The 12,781-nt window shown below is 42.5% G+C and overlaps 2 protein-coding genes across 15 annotated transcripts in view; one reads left to right on the forward strand and one right to left on the reverse strand.

Annotated features, from left to right (window-relative positions):
* The window catches only part of COL4A4 (collagen type IV alpha 4 chain), a 171,397-nt gene that overhangs the window by 125,693 nt on the left and 32,923 nt on the right, over positions 1–12,781 (forward strand). For 8 of the 14 annotated variants that reach the window (XM_086337753.1, XM_086337794.1, XM_086337805.1 and 5 more), the window contains 6 exons: positions 547–618; positions 1,832–1,969; positions 2,063–2,176; positions 3,894–4,049; positions 8,234–8,341; positions 9,639–9,647. In XM_086337753.1, the coding sequence (XP_086193879.1) occupies positions 547–618; positions 1,832–1,969; positions 2,063–2,176; positions 3,894–4,049; positions 8,234–8,341; positions 9,639–9,647 (597 nt within the window). The remainder of the gene's footprint in view (positions 1–546; positions 619–1,831; positions 1,970–2,062; positions 2,177–3,893; positions 4,050–8,233; positions 8,342–9,638; positions 9,648–12,781) is intronic. The other 6 variants (XM_086337764.1, XM_086337816.1, XM_086337838.1 and 3 more) reach the window with 1 other exon arrangement.
* RHBDD1 (rhomboid domain containing 1) overlaps positions 1–12,781 on the reverse strand; it is a 210,058-nt gene that overhangs the window by 40,373 nt on the left and 156,904 nt on the right. The window lies entirely within an intron of this gene.

The following is a 12,781-nucleotide window of genomic DNA, read 5'->3' on the forward strand; positions in this document are numbered from 1 at the left end:
TGACTGAGCCACTAATACTTTCACTTTCACTATAATAAACCATAATGGGAAAGAAAGAAAGTGAAGTCACTCAGTCGTGTCCGACTCTTTGCGACCGCATGGACACCAGGCTCCTCCGTCCATGGTCCATGGAATTTTCCAGGCAAGAGTACTGGAGTGGGTTGCCATTTCCTTCTCCAGGGAACTTCCCGACCCAGGGATTGAACCCAGGTCTCCCACATGGTAGACAGATGCTTTATCGTCTGAGCCACCAGAGAAGTCTGCCATAATGGGAAAGAATATTTAAATATATAATATATAAAGGTATATATTAAGCAGTCTATGTTAACAGAAAACATCCATCACATGACCGTGTTTAGCGATGACCACTGGTGTGGATTCTGCCTTCCTAGTGATGTTTAGATGGTGAGGTCTCATGGTTCCCACCTAAAGAATTTGTGGGTCCCCGTCAGTTAACCTTCCCCTGGACCGTGCGTGCGAAGTACAGTCAGAGAATGTGAATGGACGGTCTTCCCCTGTGGGTCACAGACGTGTGGTGTGTTTCAGGTCCCTCTGGGTCGCCCGGCCTGAACGGCCTGCATGGTTTGAAGGGTCAGAAAGGCAGCAAAGGCGCTTCAGGTAAGAGAGAACCTTTGCAAGAGGCTGAACAGCCATTAATGAACCATGAGAGTCCACTCATGTTTCCTCCCTTCACAAGATACGGGTGCGAAACTGAGACACTGGTTTAGCTTCAATTCACCGTGTTGGAACTGTTTCTAGTTTTGATGATGACTTATCAAACAGGCATTTGAGAAAGCCCAATTTAAGCAGGAATGGTGGGTTAACGGTGCCTATTGTTGATACTGCTTGTGACTACCTATTAAAAATATTCTGCATAATCACTTAGGTGGAGCTAGGTTTCAAAATGTTATGAATAACAAGTAAATAGTCAGGATACTGGAGTATTGTTTTATGTGTTGTCATGCCAAGTACAACCACGTGGGTCTAATTAGTACTTCAGCATCCTTCAGTGGCCTGCTGTGAACACAAATTACCTGAACAAATTGCTGTTATTTTTGATGCCACAAATAGGCTAATCATCAACATCTTAGCTTGTTCTGTTATTTGAATAGAATTAACGTTGGTTGCATTCATTTCTCAGAAAAAGAGCTTGCAATCAGACGAGGTAGCTGGAATGAGACTTGCATATGTGTGAGACAGTGAGAAAAGGACCGAATTGTTGTGCGGCTGGGTTTGGATCTGTGGTTGGGGATTTATATATATAAATGGGTTTATATATATATACGTTTATACGTTTATACGTATATACGTTTATACGGTTTGGAAGATCAAGACGTCATTTAGGTCACTTAGGATTTTTATTGGCTCTTCCAAATTGTCTGGTAAAATGTGTGCCCTCTCCAAGAAACCAGTGCAGTTCTGCCTTTTCAACGTGAAACTGCATGACGGTTCTGTTTATTTTCCAGTGTCCATCTTAAATGTCAAGCCAGTTTATTCACAATCACTTACTGTTCCATCTCATTCGTTTCACTCTTAACCATTGTAGAGGTTGAAGGGTTGGTATTGTCACTAATCGGTTGTGTTTTTAAATCTGGGAAACAGTTATAAAAATAAATCAGAGCTACGCTGGACAGGTGTGATGGGTATAAGAGAGGGGACAGTGACCCCCGGAAGACTGCAGCCATTTGGATCGCTCTTGTGGACAATGTCGGTCTCAGCAGAATGCGCTCCTTTCCTGTCCTGTGCCTATTGGGAAGCAGTTCCTTTCCAGCCCCCATGCCAGGGACACACCAAGAGAAGATGCAGTGCTAATGCTGTTTTCCTCATTAAGGTTCGCATGAAATGGGCCCCCCAGGTCCAGTGGGAATGCCCGGCCCTAAAGGGGAGACAGGAGACCCCGGGAACCCAGGAATTTCTCCTCCGGGACTTTTTGGAGAAAGAGGTCCCCTGGGTCCCCCAGGACCCCCAGGTAAGAAAGCAGCATGCTCTGCCCTTCCCTCGATAACTGAATCCAAACCTCCCAGATGTCGTGAGACTAACAGCTGAACACGTTCCTCTTCAGGGAGAGCTGGACCGCCTGGTCCTCCAGGTGCCCCAGGAAAAGCTCTTAAGGGTGACATTCCAGACCCGGGTCTGCCTGGAGATCAGGGGCCTCCTGGCGCCGACGGTCCAAGAGGTATGGGACAGTCAGGCAAAGGGTGGTGGTGCTGCTTTCCTTAGACACTTGCCAGCTCTGTTGGGATGGAGGAGCGGAGAGGATGGTCAAGTAGAAGCACGTTAGCAGCCCCATCAACTTGGCAGATGGAAAAGGGGGAGGGTGGGCAGTGGGGAGCGTACCCAGGACCAGCATTCAGACCCCTCAGTCTTCTATTTCAACTCCATCAGACCACCTCTGACACAGAGCAAGTCTTTCCCATCGCTGGCTTGATGCTGAGCTTGAGGGTGCAGAAGGGAACAGCAGGAGGCAGTCTCGTCATCCCTGTTGGTCTCAGTATCAGCACATAAAGCACTTCTTTCAGCCCAGAGATAACAGGACCCCTGCCTCTCTCTCTCTCTCTCTCTCTCACACACACACACACACACCTACACACAGAGTCTCTTCATGTGCTGCTCACAGTACGTTTTGTTCCTGTTATCACTTCACTGGGATGAACTCTAGCTAGTCAATATTTAACAAAGTAAGATTGAACCAGAGCTGACTGGGGAGTTGGAACAAGAGTGTGGTTCAGTGCAGCCTTCTGCCAAATGTAGGCAATCATATTCCTACAAGCTCATAGAACTCTTCCAGAGAGACAGAAGCCTTTAAATCTTTAGGTTTTAGTGAGGGTGGGATTAAAAATATGTAATTTTGCTTTACAGTATGAAAAACTGAAATGCCCCAAAATATGCTAAGGTTAGAAGTAGGAATAGAACTTGGGCTCAAATACCATGTGTAGACAATGGTTTTCAAATAGGATTTTAAATTTAATTGAGTGGATATTCCTTTTTCATCAGCCAGATTTTCTCTCTCTCTCTCTCTCTCTGTTTTTTTTGGTTTATTTATTCTTGGTTGCACTGCGTCTTTGCTGCTGCATGAGCTTTCTCTAGTAGCGGTGAGCAGGGGCTACTCTTGTTGCAGAGCACGGTTCTAGGGTGTGTGGGCTTCACTAGTTGTGACACATGGGCTTGGCTGTGGTGTACAGACATGTGGGATCTTCCCTCACCAGGGATCAAACCCATGTCCCCTGCACTGACAGGTAGATTCTTAACCATTGGACCACCAAGGAGCCTAGTCAGACTTTCTTAAAAATCTATTGTCTCTCTGTCCACCCACCCATCCATCTATCCATTCATCCGTTTACCATCCATCCAACTATTCATCTATCCATACATCCATGTATCCATCTATCTATCCACCCATTTGTCCATCTACCCATCCATCCATCCATTTACCCATCCATCCATTTATCCACCCATCCATTCATCTATCCATCCATGTATCCAGCTATCCATCCACCCATTCATTTATCCATCCATCCATTTACCCATCCATCCATTTACCCATCCATCTATTATCTATCTATCCATCCATCCATCTATCACATGAAAGCAACGGGAAGGCAATGCAAAGAAAGGTCACAAACTGATGCTTCCAAAAGGAATGGCTCTGAAGGGAAGGAAGGTTTTGCATAGCTCATTTTGTCCTAATAGTTACTAACAGACTATTTACATTTCTCAACTTGGGCTTCAAGAGACATACTGCTTCACCTCTGATACTATTGACCTTCTTATTCTAATTCCTTGCATCCGTTGCTTGTAAACGATTAAATTCCTTTCCTTAAGAAGCTCTTAGGCAGCCAGCATGCACATTTGTTTTTGACTGAAAGAATCTTTTTGCCTACTCGTGTGGTCAGGAGTACCCGGGCCTCCAGGACCGCCTGGGAGTGTCGACCTTCTGAAAGGAGAACCAGGAGACTGTGGTCTGCCAGGGCCTCCAGGTCTCCCGGGCCCACCAGGCCCTCCAGGACACAAGGGCTTCCCAGGATGTGATGGAAAACATGGCCAGAAAGGTATGAATGCAAATAGTTCTTTTAAGTAGTACTAGATGACCTTCCCTATCTGGCTTGCAGGTCTGGGGTGTGCACCACTGTGAGGTGATTTTCCTTTCCTATGGCAATAATGACTACTTTTCCGAAATGTCCTAACTTGCCCAGAATCCTAAAATGAGGGTGACAGTTGGACAAGTAAGAAGAAGAAACACAAGTTCATCTTTAGTCCCTAATGACATGCTTGATAATCTTCTAGACAAGAACTATACAATAGAAATTTAATGCAAGCTACATATGTAATTAAAAGATGTAATAGCCACATTTTAGAAAGTAAAAAGAAACAGATTTTCCTAGTTTGACATAATATACTCAAATATTATTACATTTTAACATAAAACAAATATAATTTATCAAAGGGATAATTAGGGCTGGTTGTACAAACCTCGTTTCTTTCCCAAATAAGATGCTCCTCTTTGATGGTGAAATATGGTGTGTATTTTAAACTTATAGCATAACGCAGTTCGGCCTTGCCAATTTCAACTGTTTAATAGCCACGTTAGTGGCTTCTGTATTGGACAGTTCAGTTTTAGACTGCTGACTTTGCCTTTTTATATTCACAAAAATGTCTCCACTACTGAATTCTCCCACTATTTAAGACTAAAATATTTATTTTAATTAAGTTTTACTTAACTGCTAGTATTTGGGGAATGCGAAGTCAAGTGGGCCTTAGGAAGCATCACTGTGAACAAAGCTAGTGGAAGTGATAAGATCCCAGCTGAGCTATTTCAAATACTAAAAGATGATGCTGTGAAAGTGCTGAACTCAATATGCCAGCACATTTGGAAAACTCAGCAGTGGCCACAGGACTGGACAAGGTCAGTTTTCATTCCAATCCCAAAGAAAGGCAATGCCAAAGAATGTTCAAACTACCGCACAATTGCACTCATCACACACGCTGGCAAAGTAATGCTCAAAATTCTCCAAGCCAGGCTTCAACAGTACATGAACTGTGAACTTCCAGATGTTCAAGCTGGATTTAGAAAAGGCAGAGGAACCAGAGATCAAATTGCCAACATCCATTGGATCATCAAGAAAGCAAGAGTTCCAGAAAAACATCTACTTCTGCTTTATCAACCACGCCAAAGCCTTTGACGTGTGGATCACAACAAACTGTGGAAAATTCTTAAATTCTTACCTGCCTCCTGAGAAACCTGTATATAGGTCAAGAAGCAACAGTTAGAACTGGACATGGAACAACAGACTGGTTCCAGATAGGGAAAGGAATATGTCAAGCTTGAATATTGTCACCCTGCTTATTTAACTTTTTTGCAGAGTACATCATGCAAAATGCTGGGCTGGATGAAGCACAAGCTAGAATCAAGATTGCCAGAAGAAATATCAATAACCTCAGATATGCAGATGACACCACCCTTATGGCAGAAAGTGAAGAGGAACTAAAAAGCCTCTTGATGAAAGTGAAAGAGGAGAGTGAAAAAGTTGGCTTAAAGCTCAACATTCAGAAAATAAAGATCATGGCATCTGGTCCCATCACTTCATGGCAAATAGATGGGGAAACAATGAAAACAGTGAGAGACTTTATTTTTTTGGGCTCCAAAATCACTGCAGATGGTGACTGCAGCCATGAAATTAAGACACTTGCTCCTTGGGAGAAAAGCTATGACCACCCTAGATAGCATATTAAAAAGCAGAAACATTATTTTGCCAACAAAGCTCCATCTAGTCAAAGCTATTGTTTTTCCAGTAGTCATGGATGTGAGAGTTGGACCATAAACAAAGTTGACCACCAAAGAATTGATGCTTTTGAACTGTGCTGTTGGAGAAGACTCTTGAGAGTCCCTTGGACTGCAAGGAGATCAAACCATTCAATCCTGAAGGAAATCAGTCCTGAATATTCATTGGAAGGACTGATGTTGAAGCTGAAACTGCAATACTTTGGCCACCTGATGCGAAGAACTGACTCATTAGAAAAGACCCTGATGCTGGGAAAGATTGAGGGCAGGAGGAGAAGGGGATGACAGAGGATGAGATGGTTGGATGGCATCGCCAATTTGAGGACATGAGTTTGAGCAAACTTCGGGAGTTGGTGATAGACAGGGAGGCCTGGAGTGCTACAATCCATGGGGTAGCAAAGAGTTGGGCACGGCTGAGCAACTGAACTGAATATCTGGGGACCTTAGGTTTTGGCTGTAACAATTTTAGACAATTATAAGGTTCATAGGACATTTTGTTGAGAAAAGACCAATAAAGATTGTCCATTTTACCTCTCTTATGTCATAAATAAGGAAACTTGATACCGAGATGCAAATATTGAACTTTGCAGGAGCCCAGTAACTAGCACTCTGTCTGATTTCTAAAACAAATGTGAAATAAGTAAACGATTAGAGCAGAGGGAAGGTCAGAATCACCATGAGGCTGCTATTACTAGAACAGAAATTGCATCCCTGAAATGGTGCCGTGCATAACCTCTACAACAGTACTCAGCAGTCCTATTCACCTTTATTAGCGGTAAATCAATTTTAGAAATTGTGGCTTATATCTGCAGGCATTTTGGCTTCTAATTATTAAACTCCCGGATTGGACAGATATACCTAGCATTCAAGTCACCAAGAGAGAGGAGGAAGGGACTGGCTATACAGCTTTGTTCCTCTGCCTAATAAGTCAATCCTCCTCCCCAGTGGCTTCCCTAGAGAATTAGCTTTCACCTGGAGATATACTGGAAGGATTAGGGAAATAGCAAGACATATAAATAATAGCAAGCTACAAAAGGATATACCAAGAGCTGGAAATATTGGTAGACCCTCTAATCATGCTTCTTAAGTCCCATTCCAGTGAGCCTAGGGCCAAAGAGTGTTTAACTGTTAAAAGGATGAGGGAATTTCTTCAGCTTACCTTTTTTAGACTTACCCAGTGGGAAATATTTGATCTGTTCCATAAATTATTATTAGGAATCCACAGAAATATAGTAGTGAACAAATTCAAAAGGAGTACCCACTAATTAAGTTAAATATATGGTTTCATAAGGGAAGATACATTAAAGTATCCATCTATATTAACTGAGTTGGACCATAAAGAAGGCTGAAGTGTTAGTCACTCAGTCGTGTCTGACTCTTTGCGACCCCATGGACTATGGCCCTCCAGACTCCTCTATCCATGGAATTTTCCAGGCATTTAAGAAATACAGGAGTGGGTTGCCATTTCCTACTCCAAAAAAAGTCTGAGCACTGAAGAATTGATTGTTTCGAATTTTGATGCTAGAGAAGACTCTTGAGAGTCCCCTGGACTGCAGGGAGATCAAACCAGTCAATCCTAAAGGAAATCAGCCCTGACTATTTATTGGAAGGGCTGATGCTAAAGCTGAAGCTCCAGTACTTCGGCCACTTGATGCAAAGAATTGACTCACTGGAAAAGACCCTGATGCTGGGAAGGATTGAAGGCAGGAGGAGAAGGGGACGACAGAGGACAAGATGGTTGGATGGCATCACTAACTCAATGGACATGAGTTTGAGCAAGCTCTGGGAGATGGTGATGGACAGGGAAGCCTGGCGTGCTGCAGTCCATGGGGTCGCAGAGTCTGACACGACCAAGCAACTGAACAACAAGATCAGTACTAAATGAGAGACATGCTTTGGGTGGCGAGGCACGCTTCTCTGAGTGCTTATTGCAAAGCAACTGGACTTGGGTTGGGATTCCAGGGAGGGCCTCCTTGATGTGATCTGCACCTACAGAATGTGGAGGACTTCCTGGTTGAGGAGGAGAGAAGGAACAGTGTGTAGGAGGCACTGAGTGGCTGGTCTGGCTGAACTTGAGAGAGTGGGAAAGAGAAGGGTAGAATCTCAGGGTCAGGGTGGGTGTTCCCAGATAGTGGAGCATCTTTCCTAAGTTTCCCTTTCTGTGGCAGTCCTTTGACTGTCTCCAGAGAAAGTTCAGGGTTACTGGGTTTTCATCCTCACTTAGTTTTGTTTTGGTCATGGAACGATTTTCCTTTGTTTCCTTTGGATTGTTGTGTTTCCTTTAGACAGAGGCAACTCTTCTCAGCCTTCCAGAGGAAAGAGGGAGCTATTCTCCAATCCGAGGCTGACTTTGCCCTGCATTTTGCTGGCATGAACCTCTGAATTCAGTCCATCAAGCTGTTGTTGTCTTTATAATGCTTCATTCTAGCGCCCTCCTTTTCATGTTCCTTTTAGGACCAATGGGATTCCCGGGGCCGCAGGGGCCACCTGGAAGTCCTGGGCCACCTGGAGACAAAGGTTTACCTGGACCTCCAGGCAGACGAGGGCCTTTGGGTCCTCCGGGTAAGCTTCTAATGCCTAATCATCTCCACCTAACCGACACGGAGTGTTTTTTAAAAAATATTTATACATGTATACCCGTGGTGGATGCATGTTGATATATGGCAAAACCAATACAATATTGTAAAGTAAAAAAAAAAAAAAAAATTTACTATGAGGGTCATCTTTCAGAAAGTAATTATTCTGAAATTATCAGCAAATTCTAGTAAGTGAAGCCAATGGCAACCCACTACAGTACTCTTGCCTGGAAAATCCCATGGACGGAGGGGCCTGGTAGGCTGCAGTCCATGGGGTCGCTAGGAGTTGGACATGACTGAGCGACTTCACTTTCACTTTCACTTTCAAGCCCTTTTTTATAAAGATTACGTTTATCTCAAGCTGCATGACAGAGTCTCAGGTTTGGAAAGCTTACCTATAATTAGAACAAATGAGTTTGAAAGTTAGGAGTTGGTTTTACATATACTATTTCTAAGATAAATAAACCCTTGTTCCTTCGCACAAGATCCAAAGACAGACTTGATTGTTGTATGTGAACATTGTATATTTAATTCTTGTTTCCGAATTCCCTACCATTAATTTTTCTAGCGATTTTATTTTAATGTTTCTTGTCAAGTACATTAGTTTCTATGAAGATGAAAGGCTATTTGATTTTTCAGCTCTATAGACAACAGGTTTTCATCAGAAAGTCAAAAGAAGCCAAGGAAGAGTTGGAAGGGCACACATGTGTACCTGAGATTGGCAGAAGTCATATCTTTCAGGATCCTAAGTCAATACGACAGCAGTGTGCGATCAGTTCTGAATATTTTGCAATCTCTTAAATTAGCACTCTAGTCCAAATAGTAAGAAAATTGTACTGCTTTTTGATGGACCACAGAACAACACGATGGAGAACTACTATGATTCATCTTGTATTTCCTTTCTGTGAATAATCTACAGAACTTGGCAAATTAATATGGAATTTCCAGAAGCCTTTAAAGGACAGAATTTTTCCATACGTTAAATTAGAGCATATTTGCCATAAGAAACCAACTTGAATCTTATATTGCGCAAGAGGGTTTCATTTCAGGTCTTTCTAGATACGAAAACTTCATTCATCATGGCCGTTCTTGTCAGTAACAGGAATGTGGACTTTTTATGTAAATAAGATGCCGTCATTCTGCTTGTTGTCTATGCTGTCCTCAAATTATTATTTGCGTTCTCAATCTATTTCACTTTTGTCCTAACTTACACATTTATAATCTCTTTCCACCTTATGAAAATCGTTGTGTGGCCTCACATTTCTGGCTTTGGATCTCTCCAGGTTCCAGAGGTAAGCATTGCTATAAGATGAATAATTTCCTTTACATCTTGTTTCCAGTCATTTTCACACTTGCTTTTTTTTTCACTGTATTTGTGAGGGCAACTTTGTTCAATTTTTTAGATGGGGTGCTGTAATTATATTAGGTTTTAATGCTTCTGCTTCCTCATTACAGATATAGTAACCCTATGTTAGAGTGTCCCAGTGCTGAACCTCCTTAGAGGTTGTCAAGGCAGTGTAGAGACTCGGCTTATATAATTCAGTTCAGGCACAGGGTATGAGCTTTCTCTGTGAGATGCTACAGTACATACCAGTGTAAGTTTCCTTTCTAAATTCTGCAATATGAATACAGAGAACATCCCTAAAATAAACGATATCAACAACATGAAAAGATGGGTCCTGACCACCCAGTAGGGACTGTGACAAGCCTTTCCCATCACACCCAAGGCCCATTTTCAACAAGCAAGTTCCTTTGTGTATTAAAATGAAATGCCATTCTTTTCAACTAAGTGTGCACTGAATCCTCTACAATGCAAAAGCAACGTATGATTTTGTGTCTGGCGTTTTCGAAGAGAATAAAAAGAGTTTCTCAAAAGAAGGAAAGAAAAACCCTGAATGTGGGCATTTGGTCTTTCCAGGCAACTGTTATTAACCCCAAGGAATGTTGCCCTGAATACAGACGCCATATATTATTTTTAGGGCCCTTAGAGGAGATGCCTCAGCCCCTTTCTTTCAGCTTCTGGTTTGTCAAAAAGTAAAGAAAAAGCAAAATCAGAATTTTAAGAAATCTTGCTGCTTTTAATGTTTATATTTTAAAATTATTGCTGTATATTTAATGTTTTCACTTCAGTCTTTTTAATGTCTGTGACTATATATATAGTCACAGTATATACTGTGACTCACTAGATGATAACATCAACATCCCAAATATAAAGTACCAGCCGAATACCCAGCCCTGCCTTTACTCACCTGCTTTCACACCACCCCCCACTGGTGAATTTCCACCATAACACACCAGATTATCTAGGAAAAATAAGAACTATACCTCTCTCAACTCACCCAGAGTAAAAAAGCCAAGTTTTACATTAAACTATTCATACTGTAAAAAGACCTCTAACTTGGTGTTATTTGTGGTTTCATACAATATTTTCCAGGAGGTTAAATTCCAAACTGCTTATAGCATTCAAGTCCATTTTCCACAGGCACAGTTACTATTATGTAGACTCCGTTGCCATTATGGCCAGGCTTTCTTGGCTTTTCTCACTGCTTTATCATTGTCTTTTAAATTATTTGGCACATTTGTATGAATTTTAAGAAAACGATAACTAATAAAGGGTGCGCTTCACAATATGTTGCACTTCTTAGAATTCAGCACGTATTCGTTCAGAGTCCTTAAGGAGGGCGGTATGGGGTCGGGGTGAAAGGCACAGTTTTGGAGACAAGGTGTCTTGGATTTTAATCTAGACTATGCTACAAACTGGCTGCATGACATTTATTTGTCCATAAATAAATGTCATTTATTTGTCCATAAATAAATGTCATTTATTTCCCTGGGCCTGAGTTTTCTTCCCTGTAACATTCTAATGACAGCAGCACATACACACAGCCTGGGTGGGAACATTCAGTCATAAAGCATTTAGCATGAGATCTGATGCATGTTGAGCTTCGCTGGTGGCTCAGATGGTAAAAAGCCCACCTGGAAGGCAGGAGACCTGGGTTTGATCCCTAGGTCTGGATTGGGAAGATGCCCTAGAGAAGGGACTGGCTATCCACTCCAGTATTCTTGCCTGGAGAATACAGACGAGCCTGGCAGGCCGCAGTCCATGGGGTCCCAAAGAGTAGGACACAACTGAGTGACTAACACTTTCACTTCTCATGCATGATAAAGTGTCCACTAGGTGTTATCGGTCATCATTTTTGCTTCACTTCAGTTCAGTTCAGTCGCTCAGTCATGTCCAACTCTTTGTGACCCCATGAATTGCAGCATGCCAGGCCTCTCTGTCCATCACCAACTCCCGGAGTTTACTCAAACTCATGTCCATCGAGTCGGTGATGCCATCCAGCCATCTCATCCTCTGTCGTCTCCTTCTCCTCCTGCCCCCAATCCCTCCCAGCATCAGAGTCTTTTCCAATGAGTCAACTCTTCGCTTGAGGTGGCCAAAGTATTGGAGTTTCAGCTTCAGCATCAGTCCTTCCAATGAACACCCAGGACTGATCTCCTTTAGATGGACTGCTTGCTTAGAGCTATTATTTCTTTCCTTTGTGAAATGATTGCAGGGAGACTGAATGAAGATTTAGGGGGGAAAAACTGTCTTAAGAGATGTGAATGTAACCAAGAATTAAAAAATTTCAACATTTAGGGCTGCAATTCTCAAAGTGAGATTCCCATATCAGTACCATTGAGCTCATCCGGGCACTTATTACAATATGCAAATTGCTGCCCTTACTGACTCAGAGACTCAGGGCTCTAACAAGCCTGAGAGACAGTTATGATGTATTCAGGTCACAGCTGCAGCTTTCCAGTGGTGCTTCTTAGCATGGGCGAATATTGGAATCATCTGGAGAGTTTAAAAAATTAGTGATGCTTGGATTTCACTCACACAAATTCCTTTTTAATAATCTAGATAGGCTGCTGGGAGTAGTACTTAAAAAAAAATTGGACTACAGTTCCTTTACAACAAAGTGAATCAGCTATATGTATACATATATCCCCTGCCTCTTGGACCTCTCACCCCATTGCCCATCCCACCCACCTAGGTCATCACAGGGCACCGAGCTGAGCTCCTTGAGCTATATAGCAAGTTCCCACTAGCTATCTGTTTTACACTTGGCAGTATATATACGTTAATACGTCAGTCCCAATCTCCCAATTCATTCCCTCCCCGCCCCGTGCTCACATTTCCCTTCTCTATGTCTGCATTCCTGTTCCTTGCCTGCAAATACGTTCATCTGTACCATGTTTCTAGATTCCACAGCAGTATTTTTGAAAAGCTCTGCAGATGGATTTATTGTACAGTCAAGCTTGAGGTCACTGCCCAGGCTACATCCTGTACCAATTAAAATATTTCTAGGATGGGGCCCAGATATCTGAATGTTTATAATACTCTCCTGGATAATTTCAACGTGCACTCAAGGTTGAAAATCAC

The sequence above is a fragment of the Bos grunniens genome, chromosome 2 (assembly GCF_055505025.1).
Source record: "Bos grunniens cultivar Pamir isolate PY7600 chromosome 2, Bosgru_T2T1.0, whole genome shotgun sequence".
NCBI lineage: Eukaryota > Metazoa > Chordata > Mammalia > Artiodactyla > Bovidae > Bos > Bos grunniens.